The 18,296-nt window shown below is 38.5% G+C and overlaps 1 protein-coding gene across 2 annotated transcripts in view; it reads right to left on the bottom strand.

The window, feature by feature from the left end:
• Positions 1–226: 226 nt before the first annotated feature.
• The window catches only part of BACH1 (BTB domain and CNC homolog 1), a 30,788-nt gene continuing 12,718 nt past the window's right edge, over positions 227–18,296 (bottom strand). Inside the window, exons 2-6 of one of the 2 annotated variants that reach the window (XM_049835129.1) lie at positions 17,669–17,966; positions 12,499–13,893; positions 10,605–10,811; positions 9,470–9,679; positions 3,431–3,511 (exon numbers count right to left, since the gene is read on the bottom strand). In XM_049835129.1, coding sequence (XP_049691086.1) covers positions 9,500–9,679; positions 10,605–10,811; positions 12,499–13,893; positions 17,669–17,908 — 2,022 coding nt within the window. In that variant the 5' untranslated portion in view covers positions 17,909–17,966 and the 3' untranslated portion in view covers positions 3,431–3,511; positions 9,470–9,499. Of the gene's footprint in view, positions 3,512–9,469; positions 9,680–10,604; positions 10,812–12,498; positions 13,894–17,668; positions 17,967–18,296 lie in introns of both variants that reach the window. The other variant, XM_049835128.1, reaches the window with a different exon arrangement.

The raw sequence follows: 18,296 nt of genomic DNA, 5'->3' as shown, positions 1-18,296 counted from the left end.
CTCAGTAATATTTGCTACTGTGTGTATTATTCAGGAACTTATAAATTATATAGACTACTTTGCTACTGTTTTCAGAAATGTTTTAGTAGTACTACATAAATGAATAATGCACCAGTAAAGACTTTCACTGCAAAAGATTTGTACAAAAAAAGAAAAGCCTTTGTAGAAAGGATAGTGGTTTTTATTGTAGTCTTAGAAAATACTGAATTACGAAAGATACAAAATCAACTGTTGTAATTATCTGTTTATTTTACAATCTGTATGCCATCATACTCTTATGGCTTTAAGATAGTCCGTCAAAAGTATTTTAAAACATGCTTTAACAAAGTATTTTACAATTTCAAAATCGAGTATTTCTTTACTGAAAAAAAAAACCCAACCCAAACTCCAAAACATTTACCTGAGAATTCTGTATCATAAAATCGTCATTCATTCTTAACTTTTGCAAGTTGATGATATAGGCTATAGAAGTCAACATGCAACTTGTAGGTCTACTGTATTAAATAAATATTTTAAAAATTTAGACACAGCTGGTTAGGCAAAAACCTACCCTCAAACTTGATGAAATTCATCATGGGTTTAAAAACATGACATGAATTTTATATGTCAACGATAGCCATGATTTCTGCACTGGAAGCCCTGCACCTATTTGCTGGGTGGAATTCAGACCCTGGCTGATCACCAGACTGCAGCAGTGGAGCACAACTCTTTGGTAGATATTCCGGCCTCTGAACTTGGTAACCACTGACCCGGTTTTCCAACATCCATAGTGAAGTGTGTTAGGTGTTTGGGCCACTGGGTATGTTTAAGCTCTCAGTCGGTCATTCTCTACATACATGCTCCATGCCTTTGTAACAAACATTTAACCCAAGGAATTCCATTTCAGAGTATGTGTACTATTAGGACAATGCTTTAATGCCGTTATCCACGTCATTTCAGAATATCACCAGCTTTAAAAGTGATATTGCCTATGGACAGTAGAGAGATTTGGGGCTTTCTGTTTTGTTTTTCATTGTTTCTTGTTGGTTTGCTTTTTAAATAAAATGGAGACTTAGGAGCAAAACACTGCCCAGGGTGGCAGCACAGAAAAGAGGCAGGATTAAATTAACCAGGCATATACAGACGCCGGAGAAAAAACCCAGAGAGCTTCACGAGTAATACAAATACAGGATCAACATATATAAATGATAGTCATTTAAAAGAATTTCAACTCAATTATCTGAAAATATACCCAAAGTAGTAGAACTCTCATGATGTCTGCCATATAGTATTTATTTCTGAATTTCAATTACTGCAAGCACTGTGATTTATACAAGCTATGCTCCATTAACATAAATTTTCTCCTTAAAAAAGTAATGATATATGATGAAAATCCAAGGATATCACTAGAGATTTAAATCAACTTTCAGTCCCATAGGTGAGGTAGTGTAGTCACTTATATTACGTGCTGGTTATGAGAAGTACTGTTGAAATCTGTCAAATTTTAAATGTTTGTTTTAAATAAGTGGCTTAATAGTCTTAATATATTTATTAATGCTATGTTACCTATGGGGGGTGGTGGGAGAAGAGCCTTGCCAAGAACAAGTTTTGTCTCGCTGCAAGATAAAACTGCAAAGCAGTATTTACAACAGTCCTTTGCTTAGTTGCTGCCTACTGTACATGCACACAAAAGACACAAAAAGCTAATATACACTCTGAGGTAGGAAATGAAGAATTCCACTGGCTTGTACAAGATTCTTCATGTTTTGTAAACCAGCAAAACCAAAGTTTTCTGTGGTGAGGTTCAATACTTAGTTCTGGTGTGAGAATAACATGTAAATAACAAAGCATCGTTGGCATACAATATGCATCTACTGCCATGTAAAAATCTAAAAAATGGGGATTATTTTTAGTGGCTGAATTTCTCCTTCACAAAGTAAATAAAGGAAATCCCTCCAGCTCATTTCCTTATCATACCTTCTATATGTTTATGCTTATAGCACAAGCCATTGAAAATGTACTATCGGTTTAGCCATAAAAGTATCCTGAAGACTAAAATTCTGAAATAGATCTTCACTGGTCCCAATGATCAGAGAACAAATACATTTGTAGATTACTTTAGGCAATCAGGCACTGAAATCGACAAATTTGGTGCCTGAATACCTCAAAAAAATCTGTCCTTAAAACTTTCACAATACTTTGATTCCAACTTACCACAAACAGCAGCAAGCTTGAAGGTGCTAGGACAAGTCACAATACAGCAATGAATTTTAACAAGCATATGGCATTCAGATGCCAGAGGATCCAATGCACACTAATCAAAGAATTGCATCGATTTCAAACTTCTGCATTTCCCAGTATGTTGTTATTCCTCCCACAAAATTTAGAGAAGAAAGCGGTATGCTGCAGCACCTCCGCTGTTCCACTTGTCTTAACTACATACTGGAGAGCTAAGACAAAGGCATATATTTCAATAAAAGCTGGCTCTGGCACAGGAATGGGAACAGCAGGAAGCAATGAGCTGTTCCAGAGAGCACTTGCCAGAATCTCCTCATACTGTCATGTCATCCTAACCCATCTACAAAATAAACATTTACAGAGCTATATAAGTTCCCTAAGGTTTGTCTACCAGGAAAAAATAAATCTTGAAGAGATAAGAATTCCACGTATAGAAGTCATTGTGCATAAACACCTGTTAGGAGGCTTTTCTTGAGATGCAGAGTGGCATTAGGTACTGTGGCATAAATCAGAGTGAAGGCTGCTCTATACCCAAATGAAAGCTTTCTGACAAATAAATATGTGTGCACAGAGTTCATACTTTCCAACAACTTTCCTGAACTCTCCTTAGCATCACCACACAGAAAAAGCTCCAGGGCTGACACATACAAATTACACTCTAGAACTACACAGAGCAAACCCAAGGCTTGCCAAGTAATATAATGACCATGTCATTGTCAATGTAGTTTTGTAAGATGAAGTTTCATCTTCTCTTTCACTTACTAAGTTACTTTACAATAATGCTCAATCTCACTTTTAGTTGCAATGTTGAGAGGCTGGCAATAGGAAGAGAACTGGTTCACTCATCTGTAGTGCATTTGTCAGTCATTTGCTGACAGAAGTCTGTGATACCACCGCTCTGTCCACACTGTTCCACAAGTGAAGTTTTCTCTAATGTTCTTACAGAAACTGGATGCAGTTCTTGTACTTGATCATATGTTGCATCACACACACTTTTCACACACTGATAACAAGAACTCTGCTCGCTTGTGGATGTAACACCTGAAAGACCATCTGCTAACTTTATACACGCTGGTATCGCAAGCTCAGATGGAGCTGTTCGTTCTCTCTCCGGGAATAAAAATGAAAGCGGACAATCTGAGGAGGAATATTTTGCAAGTATTTGTATTTGCTCGTGACTCAAAGCTGCTTCCTTACACACCTGCTGGCAAAGTCCAGTCAGATTCTGCTTTGTCTCACCCAGAGTTGACAAAATGTGGTTTCTTTCCTTCAGCAAGTTCTCCTTCTCATTTTGCTGCAAGAAGAAAAATAGCCTTTTAGTCTGCATTTTAACACAAAACCTATAGTTTGTTATGTTCCTAATAAAGCTAAAACAAGACTGTAAATAATCTGGTCTGCTGAAAAAGAAGTAATTTGGCAATAAGAAGGTAAACACTGACACAATCAAATGCCTCTCAAAAGGACAATCCTAACCTCTCTTGAAGTGTTATCAACTCAGCTATTTGAAGTGATTTTTCAGACATACAACCTTTTCAAAACTCGTGCTAGCAGCCAAAAAGTAATTTGTAGTTATTTAATAAATGAAACCTAGCTTCACTTACTGCAAGTATTCCTGAAACACTAATTCTACAGGGTAACATTTAAACCATTACCACTGGTTTAACAAAACATTAAGCAAAGCAGTCTTCATAGAGATTTATATTTTAAAAGTTAAATGTTGAAAACCAGACATCATGTTTTCACTATTGATACTACTCTGCTAAATAAAGTCAATTCTTAAGTGCTAAGTGCACTGCAGAACAAACAATGGAGTTCAGAAGAGTTTCTGAAGTAAATAGAAAATATAGGAAAATTAAAGAAATAAAACATGCTAAAATTGTAAACGAACTATTTTCTCTGGAAATGCAGCACTTCATTCTGTTTCAAGGCATGGGCTAGAACACTGGAAGTTAAAGTAGAGTGACAGAGAAATGACAGTTTAGTGAATTGAAGAGACAAGAACAGAGGTGCCACTAGGTAGGTAACCTACTACTGGAACAGGAGAATACCAGCTGACTGCTGTGGTGGTGCAGCCTCCCCCAGGCCTCTGAGATCTCAGAATAAGCCATGCATGCTTTGGGAAAACCTCCCACTGTGCTCTTACCTTGGTTGCAAGTACAGAGACTTCTGGGCTCAGGTGCTCTTTGGCCACATCTGGGCCATCTGCTCCCTGAATTGTATATCAGAATGACTCAGCACAAATTGTAGCCAGAATGTAAAATAGTGACCAAAGCCAATCATCTCAAGACCCTATAAATAGCGATCCAAGGCAAGACCTTTTGAGCTCTCCAGGACCACAGCAGGCTGTGTGACCCAGCTGGGAAGCCCCTCAGGGTAAATTTCACAAGGACTTAAAGGCCTGATTTTGTGAGGTTTATTGGACGTCTGTTGATGAATGCCAACACATAAAAGTGAGTAATTTATGAAACTCGCAAAAGGGAAATTTTAATCATAGGTTAACCTCTGTGTAAAATTTTGTTCAGAACTGTTGTATCTGTGCATGTGCATTTGCAGTTTGGTTCAGAACTATTTGCCTGTCTCTGTGATTTGGAACGGTTTTCTCTGTCTGTGCGTGTGTGTGATTTGATTTAACCTCCATCTGTGCGCAACGCTGCTGTAAGTGCCAGGTGATCCTTGCCATTTTCGACTCTTTAAGTTGCAAATTTGATTGTAACAAATTCCATCAAATCACTGTTAAAATTATACAACCTAATCTTGTGATCTATCTCAAAATATTAACAAATCCTAAACTGCTGCTAAACCAAAGCTGTGTAACAATCTCATTCACAACAAATGCTTTGAGTTTTATTTACACAGCAAACAGGCTTAAGAGTGGCAGACACCACTCAGACATGAAATAAGACTGTCCTTGCTCTGAAGAGCTTACAATCTAGCAGCTACGTAATACAAAAGAATTTTCCAAACACAGGGCAGTGTATTGGGTTTGTGTGGCAAGGTTGTGGTAGCAGGGGTGGGGTGGTGGTGTTACAGCAGTGGCTTCTGTGAGAAGCTGCTGGAAGCTTCCCCTATGTCGAAAGAGCCCATACCAGCCGGCTCCAAGATGGACCCACTGCTGTCCAAGGCCAAGCCCATCAGCTACAGTGGTAGCACCTCTGTGATAAGATATTTAAGAAGGGGGAAAAAAACTGCAGAGAACAGCAGCCGGAGAGAGGATTGAGAACACATAAGAGAAACAGCCCTGCAGACCCCCAGGTCAGTGCAGAAGGAGGGGGAGGAGGTGCTCCAGGCACTGGAGCAGAGATTCCCCTGCAGTCTGTGGGGAAGACCCTGGTGAGGCAGGCTGTCCCCCTGCAGCCCAGGGAGGTCCATGGTGGAGCAGATCTCCACCTGCAGCCCAGGGAGGACCCCACACCAGAGCAGGTGGGTGCCTGAAGGAGGCTGTGACCCCCCAGGAAGCCCACACTGGAGCAGGCTCCTGGCAGGACCTGTGGATCTGTGGAGAGAGGAGCCCACGCTGGAGCAGGTTTTCTGGCAGGACTTGTGACCCCATGGGGGACCCATGCTGGAGCAGTGTGCTCCTGAAGGACTGCACACCGTGGAAGGGACCCACGCTGGAGCAGTTTGTGAAGAACTGCAGCCCATGGGAAGGACCTACATTGGAGAAGTCCGTGGAGGACTGTCTCCCGTGGGAGGGACCCCACGCTGGAGCAGGGGAAGAGTGTGATGAGTCCTGCCCCTGAGGAGGATGAAGCCGCAGAAATAACGTGTGATGAACTGACTGTAAACCCCATTCCCCATCCCCCTGTGCCACTGGGGGGGGGGTGGGGGGTGTAGGCAGAGAATCTGGGAGTGAAGTTGTGCCCGGGAAGAAGGGAGGGGTGAAGGGAAGGTGTTTTGAGATTTGATTTTATTTCTCATTACCCTACTCTAGTTGCTTGGCAATAAATTAAGTTAATTTTCCCAAAGTTGAGTCTGTTTTGCCCATGATGGTAATTGGTTGAGTGATCTCTCCCTGTCCTTATCTCAACCCACAAGCCCTTTGTTACATTTTCTCTCCACTGTCCAGCTGAAGGGGGGAGTGATGGAGCAGCTTTGGGGGGCACCTGGCATCCAGCCAGGGCCAACCCACCACAGGCAGCAAAAGGTATGGCAATTCACTAATGAGTATCAAATAGAAAAATGTACTATTCATTAAAAATCAGCTTTTTTGTTATTTGTTTTTACTTCAGTGTCATGAATTTTTGTGAGACTTCTGATACAACTGGCTGAAGATGAAAGGACATGGATAACCGAGGGGCTGGTCTAATCATGGAAACAAGCAACATCCAGAAAAAAAGAAAAATAAGGAAATGGCAAAGAAGAACAGGAAACAAGCAAGACCATACGGAAACAATTGGTAAAAAAAGGGGGAAAACCCCACAAACCAAACATGCCACACATTTTGAGTTCTATAATTAATTAAGAGGCAGAGTTCTGAAGACAGACAAAGCTTTAAATAGTTTTTAAGAAATAATCATAGGGACTCTGTGTTATCACAATTGCTATGTCAATTCACTCCTGGAAAGTTTAATTATTTTCAGTCCTTCTCACATTCCCTTTTGCAGGAGAAACTCATACTGCAATCTCTACAACTTCTTTTTGTAAGAACTGACTAACTTTAAGTGGCATTTTGCAAGAGAAGCAGTTGTTGCCAGTCCTTTTTGCCTAAAATGATTAGAAGGAGTGCTTTGCTAATAAACTTCCACTTGTCAGCATACTGGGAGCAGCTGTTGGGAGCAGCAGATCTCCTAATCTGAAATTGCTTTATGTACATTTTGGGTATGTAGAGGCACTCAGCTGTGTATTATGGACTGATGAAATTACCTGGACTGCCGGTTAACACAAACTTCAACATTCAGAAATCGTTATTCCAGTGTAAGGTCCCTGCCCCATCCAAAGCTGTTGACAGATTAATGTATTTAAATATTGTTTTATTTTAGCAGCATTACACTAATACTGCAAAGTAATGCCAGCTAGTTTTGAGGTCACAATAATCATCAAACTGAGAGCTCTTTTAATTCTTCTGGTGAAGAATCTATTTAGTTCACACACTTCCTCTCCTTGCTATAGTATATATAACAAGATCTCAATTACATTTCTTGGATCACAGCTTATAGTATGTCACTCACTGACACATCCTTCTCTGAGCTACAGAATCTTTAGGGAAGTAGTGCTTCTTGAGGCCAGTTGTCCTTTACTCTGCTCCCCCTCATAAGTACCCTCATTTTAAAGCTTTGAGGTGAGAAAGTACAAGGAATGTGAATATACACAGGTGCTCAGAAGCTGTTTCTAACAAGCCAACATCTCTTTGAGTGGCCCACATGTATTCTCAAATACAGCACATTAGTAAAAAAAGAACACATAGGTTCACCTGCAAGATCAGTAAGCAAAGACTGTATGGGAGTCAAAAATTATATTACCAATACAGAAGATCAAGAGAAATGTCCAAACTTAATTCTCCCAGATAACAGTTAGATTCAGTACCGAACAGCATTTTTCTTCCATATAAGTAGACCTTAACATAAGACTTTCAATTTTACAGAATCACTTGGGTGGGGAGGTACCTCAGGAGGTCTGTAGTCCAACCTCCTGCTGAAAACAAAGTCAGCTCTGGGTAAGATAAGGCTGCTCAGGGCTTTGCTCAGCCATGTCACAAAAACCTCCAAGGATAGAGCATGCACAACCTCTCTGGGTAACCTGTTCCATTGCCTGGTTGTCCCCATTGGAAAAAAGTGTTTCCTTGTATCCAGTTGAAACCTCCCATTTTTATTTATGGGAATGTCTCCTGTTCTCCTTCTGTGAAGTACCACCCCCTGGGAAGACGAAGCTCTTCCAGTCCTAATGGCTACATGATCTTGAGAACTTCCCAACAGATATGGGCAGATGGCTATTAGGTCTCCCCACAGCCATCTCTTCTCCAAGCAGAAGTCCTGTTTCCTCTGCCTCTCACCACAGAAGTAAATCCAGGCCAGACCATCCTGGTGGCCTTGTCCTAACCTTGCACCAGTTTGTCAGTGTACTTCTGGCACTGGGAGGGGTCAAAACTGGGCAAAAAATTCAGTCTTACATGTGCTAAGTATAGGAGTAGAATCACTGCCCCCAAACCACTGGCTGCGCTCCTGTTAATACAGCCCAGGACACTGATGGCCTTTTTTTCAGCCTGGACACACTGCTGACCCCATGCTCAGCTTGCTGTCTGCCCAGACCCCCAAGGTCCTTTTCAGCAAAGCTGCTCCCCAGCCAGTTGGTCTCCAGCCTCTACTTATGCAGAGGGTTAGTCTGTTCCAGATACAGGACTTTCCCAAGAAACATACCACAAATATTATCTTTTAATCTGAGAGAACAAAAACCTGATAATCAACAACAAATAGAAATTAGTACAAGACAATATACTGCACGTACTGGAAGCCAGGATGAGGAATTAAACCAAATAGTATTTCCTACCAGGTTATAGCACATAGTATTACCTACTTGTCAAGAGTTTTTAAACTACAGCTATACCTGATTATCCTCTCTCAAAGCCACATTACAGAGGAAACCACAAGAAGATCAAAGACTAACAGGCCTGAGACACATGACTGACCCAGAGAAGAAGGAGCAAGGCAGGAGTCATCATGCATGAAGCCACCTGGATGTACCACACAATGCCTTTCACAGATGTCTCTCTTCTTCCACCCACCTGGAAATTATGCCTAGACAGATCTTTATGTTTCTGTATTTGTGCACAACTTACACAAGTTTGATGGTGCATAACACCAGTTCCTGTCCGACATGCTCAACAGCTCCAAACAAGGTCTTTTCAGGAAGTTCTGAAAAAACTTACCTGCACAGTTGGAAAAAATAAGCAACTGGAACATGTTTGTGCCTAGAGCAGGAGTCATAACTCAAATGTCACTTCACAATTCTCAACACTCATTGTCTAGAGCTTGCACAGTGATATCTGTCAAACAGCAGACATTCAGTCTGTTCCAGCACAGGTCCGCAGAAGAAAGGATATTATATTATGATTATCAGTCACTTAGTCAACTACAGGTCTAATCTTGCAGATGATTCTCTAATTCCCCTCCCCCCCCCCAAGTGTTGCACAATATTGACAAAGTTACCTAACAAACAGAAATGAGAATATGACAACATAAAAAAGGCAGAAAGTTCTGAACAGTCAGAAATGCAACTTCTCTCTTCAGTCAGAATAATGTAACTTATTAACAATCACCTGATTTCCCTCCCTCCCAGAGTATCTTCTTCATTCAGCATACTGAATGACTTGCTCTGTCAACTCATCAGGGCTATATGGCACTGATGACCTTCCTTCAATTAATCTCCTTTGTTGCAGAAGTGCACATAGCGCAAGATGATGGACCACTTCAGGGAAGTAAGTGTCAAGCCTACGGCACTTTGCTCTAATTTTATTTTCCTTTTCACTCTGAAGTCGTAAGGAGAAAGGTGCAACATGACTGCATATGTTCCTAGCTGATGCAGATACTAAATTCATGTACATAAACACAAAGTCTAAAACACTCCATAAACAAGAATTAAGACTACAGCGACCCTAAACAACTGAACTATTTAGTGCACATGGTAGGATCAGCTATGAAACTGAGATGAGAGGGTCAGAAACAAAGACCAGAAAAAAGCCACTCTATTTTCTTGCCAGGCGAACTCCAGATTATCCACATTTCTCTTAAGTTACACACTTATCTTTTTATTGCCTTTTAAGAAGGAGAAATTATATTAACAGATGGTTGGAGAGAAATCTGGATGCATTAATTCCTCAGCTACAATCTTGATACAACTGCTAAAAAGGCAAGCAACTTCCTGAGTTCTGCTGTATCTTCCGCCTTCCTGCAAGGGTCTCATTTTTAAGATTCAAGACTCAGGAAACAGTTCACCAGCCCATGTTAATATGTTACAAGAACAATACTTACACAACTAACAATTGCATAACTGTAAACTTGATCACGAGCAATACCACGAGCTGAAGAACAACAGCACAAAGGAAGAAATGGGAAAAGATAGAAAAATAAAAGAGTGGGATGACCATTTGGGAATCATTCTGTACAATTAAGCTTAATGTTGATGGGCTTCAGAAATACCATTCACCGAAAATTACACTGTGATGCAGTTTTACTTGAATGGAAACAAGTACACACGTTTTTCCTTCTGCAGACTTTTGAGTAAAGCACAGAAAATCTAGAACTGCTACCAAGAAGGCATTTAAGACTGATACAAGTTTTCTAAGCTTGAGTGGAAAAAGTAGTAAGCCACCTCACTCTCACACTACTGCCAGAGGTCCAGTCAAGACGTTTAGATAAAGACTCAAGTCAACCGTAATTAATATTTATACATACCAGTTTTTCAATTTCAGATTCAAGATTTTGTATGCAGTCAAGTTTTCTCTTACGACATCGCTGTGCTGCAATTCTATTTTTACTTCGTCTTCGGATATCATGAATACAGTCCAATTGTTCAGGAGTTAATTTATGCATTTTCAGAAATGACTGGAAGTCATTTCTGGAAAGTGAGATAATCCTCTGTGCATTAAATGGCAGTTTTACCTAGAATGTAAGATACAGTTGTAAATCAAAGGTGAAACTGATACACACAAACACCAACAGGCCAATTCAAGTTTTCATTTTAAGCATTCTTTACCACACAACACATCTTTCTTCCTAAATCTCAGAGACAAGAGCAATGTAACCATCAGGTGAGGTGGATAAAACCCAGGGGTTTCAACTAGATGAGTTCAAGCACAGGTGAGATAACCAAATACTTTGCACATTTACACTAGATCCTCAAAAGCATATTCAGAGTAGGATGAAATCCATCTATGTGTGCAACAAACAATTAGGTAGTACAGTCTAGGAAAGTAAATTATGGTTAGGTGATGCACAAAACCAGCGTCCAGAATCATTAATAGTCTAAAGGTTCCCCTAAACTGCTATTAAGACTGTATCCTGCATACATTTTTGTACCTATAGTTTTCTGCAGAAAAATTTCATCTGAAACAGGCATTTACTTAAAATATCAAAGTTACAATATTTGTCTTTTAATTCTTAATGCTGGAGAAGAGAGAGAACCAGGCTTTTGCTACTATCTGTACACCTGAGCTACAGAAGCAGGAGCTTCTGAAACATACATAGATCACAAAGTCCTGATTAATACTGAAAAACATCTTTACCTTTACAAAATAATTGCCATATTTTATGAAGTATCCAACTGAAGACACTTTATTTTAACCCTTACATTTGAGTATATTAAGCTGTGGTCAAAGATCTGAATTTCATCTAACCCTTTCTGTGTTTGACTACTGCTCATGACAAACCAGCAGAAAAAAAAAAAAAAAGACAGAGTATGGCCCTGAGCAATGATGCCATCTACTTTGTAATGGAAAGGTGAGGAATGTATTTAACCAATTCTGGCCTTTTGTTTGGCCTACCAACTTTCGATATTGATGGTATCTTCCACTTATTTTAAGTCTCAGTAAAGGCCCTGCATCTTCAAAAGAAAAAAACCTAGTACTTTAAAATACCCTGAATTTTCATGACTTTACATGATCCATCAGCTATTGCAATTCTACAATTCTAAGAACTGACAGAAGACATTCTACATATATAGTAAAATCTTTTGGGATTAGACTACTTATGTATGGCATCTGCCTAAAATACTACCAAATCAATGACATAAAGGAAAGAAATGCCAAGTAATTTCAGCAGTTCAAGGAACAACCTCAGTTTCAGAGATGGCAATACTATTAAAGCAGTCTTAAATACACAGCTACTGAAGCCAGCTGGAAAACTTGAAGTTTCATTTCACAGTAGACCTGAAGTATCATCCCTCTCCCACCTTCTCCCCACAGCTCAGAATAAACCCAAGAAAACTGTTAAGTTTCTATAAATCAAAGCTTCCCAGAAGTTTACTTTTCTTAAATTTAACTGAAGTAGATACAAAAAAAAAAAAAAAGATTTTTTTAACCCCTCCTCCCCCCATGCCTTGGTTTAAGACTCCAAACCTTTTCTGATAAAGTTGTTCTAGAAAAATATCTGAAGATAACATCTAAGCATCTACCACTTCCATACTCTACCAAAAAAAATGCTTTATAAGTTTTCCTGAATTAACAGTGATCTTCCATATAAAGCTTTGAATGGCTATTTAAAGTTTCATTTCCCAGATTTTTAAAACAAGCAAGCACACACACACCCCTCTCCCAAGACACTCAAAATTAGGTTTTTGAGATATTCTTACCTCACATTCTTGTTCTCTTGCTGAACAGGATTCACTGTCTCCCTCAGTGTCAGTTTCCGAATCCTCTCCCAAACTTATCACATAATTATAGGGACACTGTTCTTGTTGCTGTCCCTGAACATAATCTCCGCTGCTTATTTCAGAGCTGTTGGAGCATCCTTCAGTACTAAGGTTGCTTATAAAGGGGCAGTTGACAGAACTCAATGTTGTAAAAGTTCGTTGAGAGCAAGGTTCGGGGCTTTCACTGATCCTGATACCCAGCCATGGACATTCTGATTTTTTCCCCGAATATACTGGCTCCAAGCACTCTTTTGGAACCGCAGGTGGTAAATGTATTTGACAGGCTTCTGTGCTGTAAATATCACTCCAGAACCCTTTTGCCAGATGTTCTGCTACCTCTCTCTCCACACTGCTTCGATCACCAGCTGATGTAATGTTAGTGGCTTCCCTAGTGCACAAATCGACCTTTGAAGGTGTGTCATCTTGACTTTCCATTTTGTCATTCCCAACTCCAGTACCTGATACAGTTTTTTCAGCTAAGACTGCGTTGTTTGGCATACTACTGAAATTCAAGTTACCATATTGCTCACAAGTATGTAAAAAAGACACAGAATTGAGTCCATGAGGTGCAGCAGAGTTTTGGGGGAAAGCAGCAAGATCCATTTTCTCCACAGGACATGACACATTCTGAGTCACAGAATCTCTCTTTGACTCTTCCTTTTTCTCAATGCCTTCCTCTCCTTCTTCCATTTTTACCTGAGTCTCTTCACATTTTGAGACCAGCTGCATAGGTACACACTCCTGAGCTTTTTGTATGCCATCATTATCAGATACCTCCTTCTCAAGAAAGGCAACTGCAACTGGTGGCACCCGAATGTCTTTAATACTGGAATTGGACTCTGAAGTATGAACTTTGTCATTTCCAAAAGCTTTCTGGAATTTCCTATACTTTGGGCATTGGGAAGATAAGCTGGAAACACTACTCCTTTCTAGATGTATAGGATCACATGTTTGATTGGCATTATCTTGGAGAGCAGGCGATGATTTAGCATTTTCTTCATCTTTACAGACCCTTGTGTCAGGAGTTTGAATATGTTCCTTTTCTAAAAGTTCTTCTGCTTCATCATCTACTTCTAGGTCTCCATCATCCACATTGCCAATTTTCGGGTTTGTTTTCTGACAACGCTGTGTACAATACTTTTTCCTAGGGCATTCCTGCTGATCCAATTTAAAGTCCAAAAATTTGAATTTGAGAAACTGAAAGCAAGACTCTTCAATGTTGTGTACACCCAAAAACTCAGCACATTTGCAAACTTCAGACACATTGTCTTTATTTAAAATAAGTTTAGCTGTATATGCGAACTGAAGTAAAGGACTAAATCCTTTAAGTGTTACCTATTAAAAAAAAAAAAGAAAAAAATATTAGCATAGCCTATATGGGTTTAAATAGAGACACACACAGAACCCAAATTTACCTATGAGCAAACCACACCAGCAGGACAGAATACAAGACAAAAGCAGCAGGTTTGTTCCACAGAGAAAACCTGACCACACTCGTTCTGAACCAAATCCTCTGATACAATTTTATCCTGTATATTTTGTGGCAATTATCTTCTTCACTGTGATCAATCTCTTAATAAAATGTTCTGCCAATACAGTACTAACAAGTGAAAAATATTGCTGTACCCCGAAAACCAGTAACTGGATTCCAACTTTACAAAGATACCTTTCAAACCCAAGTTGTACATCAATTACTCTAGAAAAAGATCAAAATGCTGCTGGTATTTAATTGTTCCTTTAAAGAACAATTAGTGTTATTTGCTCAGTGTTATGCATCTCTGATATCAAAAAAGTTTGAAAAAATGGAATTTGACCACAAATGATTATTTATTACTACTTTCCACTACTATTCATTATCTATTATTTACTACTCCTTTCCTCCTCCCACAGATGAAAAGAATTGTAGCCAAAAACTGTACACCAAAACCAATTATTGTCAGTTTAAAGCTTCTTTGGAGTACATAGTTTTAATTCAACACTTCCATCATTATCATCTCAGTTTTTACCACAGAATAGTTGCCTAACAGGGAATCCAGAGATAAACAAAAACTGTATTGTTACAAACTGAACATGATCATCATCTACGCATGAAAAAATTACTAAGGAATCAGACAGAAAGCTGTAAACAGATCAGCATATTACAAATGACATGACACTTCCTTTAGCCTTTCATATGTCCATTATAACTACTCAAACTCAAGCCCACATTCTGCTCCCCTCCTTTATTGAAATGAACAGGACTTTATGCTGAATAAAGTGCTATATTAATGCATTAACTATACTGAATTCTTCTACCAGCAAAAAAATTAACTATACATGCAATTTAATTAAGGAATCCATTGATTGTATGGGGTTTTTAGTGGTTCTTTGGTGTTTTGTTTTGTTTTTTTTAAAGAATACATAATACATGAAAAGAAGTTGAAGAGTTCTGCACAGAGACACTTCAGCAAAACTGCCTGTAAACTCTTATGATCTCTCTAAACAATTCTTAAAATGGCATTTGAAATATGCTCTGGAGAGAAGACTACTGATTACATCACAACATTTATTCATCCTTAATAATGTGGGGAAGTGCACTGTAAAAGACAGTTTATCCATAAGCTGCCAAGAAGCCTTCAAACTTAGCATAGTCAATAAACCATTAAAGCAGGTTTACAAACAAGTGGCATTCATATATGAAATTCAATGAAACAAATACAATGGTATTTCAAAACTGTATATTCTTTCTATATAAGGTAGAAACACCTATTGCTAACAACTGGAAGGATCGAGAAGGGAAAACCCCCCCCACTCTGTACTCATTTTGCTTTCTCTTACACATTTCTAGCTGGCTATCATCAAAGAAAACAGAACCCTAGAAAGAGTCTTGGTCTGACTGTCCTAGAAAAGCAACTCTTGGAGTGGCCATTTATTTAATTTGTATTTGTGCTGGAAGTCTACCTCATTGAGTACAAACACTGGTGGAAAAACAACACAGAACCTACACCAAGATGTCAGTAGTTCGTCTCTACAATATAATATATATGAAGTACTTTAATTCCAAAAGTATTTTGGTATCTCAGATTGTGGACTGGTGTCTTCCATTTTAAACTTCAAATACTTTGGATGATTAAAAAGGTTAATAAAAAAAAAAAATCACATCAAACAATGTGATCAGTGTTTGCCACTCTCTTAAATATGCAGCTTCATAAACTGATGCATTTCAAAATAATTAGCAGTTTCCAGAAGAGAAGCTCAAGTTCCTGAGTCTTAAAATGCTTTTACCAAGTAAGTGATCAGATCAAATGATTAAAAGATGAGATTCACTGTTAGTATTTTTGCTTGTTGCTTCAGTTCTTACATCAGTAATACTAAATCACAATAGAAGTCCTCTTAAGTCTACAATCTAGTAAATATCAGGATTATTATATTCTTCCATTTTCTTTACAAACTCTGGTTCCTTCTAACTCAGGTTTATTTCAAGTGTTCATTGAACACTTGCTTTGCACCAGCAATTATTCCCCCCCCCTCCAACTTCAATGTACATTTCTTATTCTCTCATTATCCTATTTTTAACATTATCCCAAAGCAAAATTCTCTCATAAACATCAGAAGTTTTACACGCCGCTAATTTCCCTCTTTTACTCCAAGTCATGCCTTTGTGTACCCCAGCATCCTACTTCCCTTCCACATCAGCTCCCACCATTACTTTTTGTTTAATCTGAGACACATTCAGGCTATCAACAATACCAAGCCACTAGGGGAAAAAAGTAAAATAAGAAACAAACAAATAGACACAGTAAGAAGGCTGAGTAAAAGTGACAGTGGTATTATGCTGTAACATTATTTTTAAGAAATTCATTATGCAATAGAGAATAGCAAAGACCACTGAAGCTCTTTAAAGAGACCACTTGACCCCTTTTGGTTTTCTGTTTTCTATAACATCAGAAAGATTCTGTTAACAGAGAATCCTTGTGCTTATCTCACTATGTTACAAAGCCAGTGAGCCTGTACCTGAGTACAGTACCTACCTTTCTCAATACATCATTTCTGCATTAACAGTCAACTCAGTCTTGTATATGAACAAGTTTATAATGTAATCTCCAGTGTCACCATAAATACTCATTTATGCACACCTTTCCTCCAACTTTAATGATTCTAATTGAGTTGCCAACAATTTGCATGTTATTTCCCAGCCCCAAAGCTAATTACCATAAATTACCTCCCCAAAAGCCATTGATTATTTAAGAACCAACTCTTCAGATTACTGCTACCATTGGGCACAATCAGAGCACTTTGAGGCTCTTCACTTTTCATCTACAAGCACAGCATTGCATATAAAAATCCAGTCACTTGGTTGTCTCATGCCTCTTATAACTGAACTAAATACCAACTGGAATCTTTAAATGTCTTGGATGTTCCAGATACATAATAATCAATTTTCTTCCCTACAGATATCAGGTTCTCTCTCATTCCCACTTGAATGCCTTGAAATTCAATATGATTTAAGAATATGTATTTTAGGGGTAAAAAAAGAAAGCAAGCAATTGCAATACATTTTCTCAGTTTTAAAAGTAATAAAACACAGTAGAAAAAAAAAATCAGGCTGCTAATGATCAGTGTGTAAAAAGGATGGGGAACTGAGCAGAAGAAAATTGTTAACAACAGTAAGCAGCAAGCAAGGAATGCAAGCACAGTTGTATTACTCAAACATATAAAACCAAATCTTAATGATAGTGACTTAAAGGTATTATAATTTTAAGCTTTAATTTGTTTATTACTCCAAAAGTATTCTCTTTTCATATAGGAGGACTAGTTCTGCAAGTTTTTTGACAAACTTACATGCTTTGAAACAGGTGCACAATTTTAAAAGTAATATATACTTAATTGAAAGGATCTCCCCTATATATTTCCCAAGACAGCATTCACTCACCTTCAGTCTATAATATACACTCTGATATGTCTAGCCTTCACCTCAAATGGCAGCTTTACAACTTAGAAATTCTTCCCTGTCAGTTCTTAAAACCCTTACCTTAACTTCTCAGTTAAGCACCAGCCTATTGTAAAACAGAATTGAACAAAACAGATTAAAAGCACTGGCAGGTAAAATACAGAAGGGATTGACACTCACCTCTTCCGGTAAAGTGATGATAAGATCAGCATCCACCTGGCCCACAATTCTTGAAAGGAAGTAACTGCTGCAAGCTGCAAGCACAGCTTTGTGAGCCCGAAATCGCTGATCTTCTACTAAAATAGTAACATCACAAAGAATATCTTGCTTCCTCTGATCGTCAAGACTGAGAAGTACATTGGTACTGTGTACTGAAGATTCATATGCAAAAACCACACTATTCTTCTCACTTAGAGACATTCTGTATCACAAATGGTAGTGTAAGTCTCAGTGGAAAGCATGCTTCTGTTCTTCAAATCTGGAAGAAGAAAAAACAAGTTGTACACACGAAAGTCATATCCAACAGGAACCTACTGATACTAAAACATAAGCAGATTGTTAAACATGCACTACCTGTTCTAATTCTTTTTAAGACTAAGATTAATACTCAATATTTCATACATGTTAATACATGAATACATGCTTAAGAGCATTTAAAGTACCCAAACCTTAATATGCACATCTTAAAATCCTGCTTTAGTAGTCTCATAGGCCAAAAAAGGGAACAATTTTTCATGTGACTTCAGTGATAAAGAACAGATTTTTCCTCAGCAAGTGATTAAGAGCTATAACTATTGTAACACCTAAA

The sequence above is a fragment of the Accipiter gentilis genome, chromosome 32, assembly GCF_929443795.1.
Source record: "Accipiter gentilis chromosome 32, bAccGen1.1, whole genome shotgun sequence".
Classification (NCBI taxonomy): Eukaryota; Metazoa; Chordata; class Aves; order Accipitriformes; family Accipitridae; genus Astur; species Astur gentilis.
This window is presented reverse-complemented; position numbering and strand designations above follow the sequence as displayed.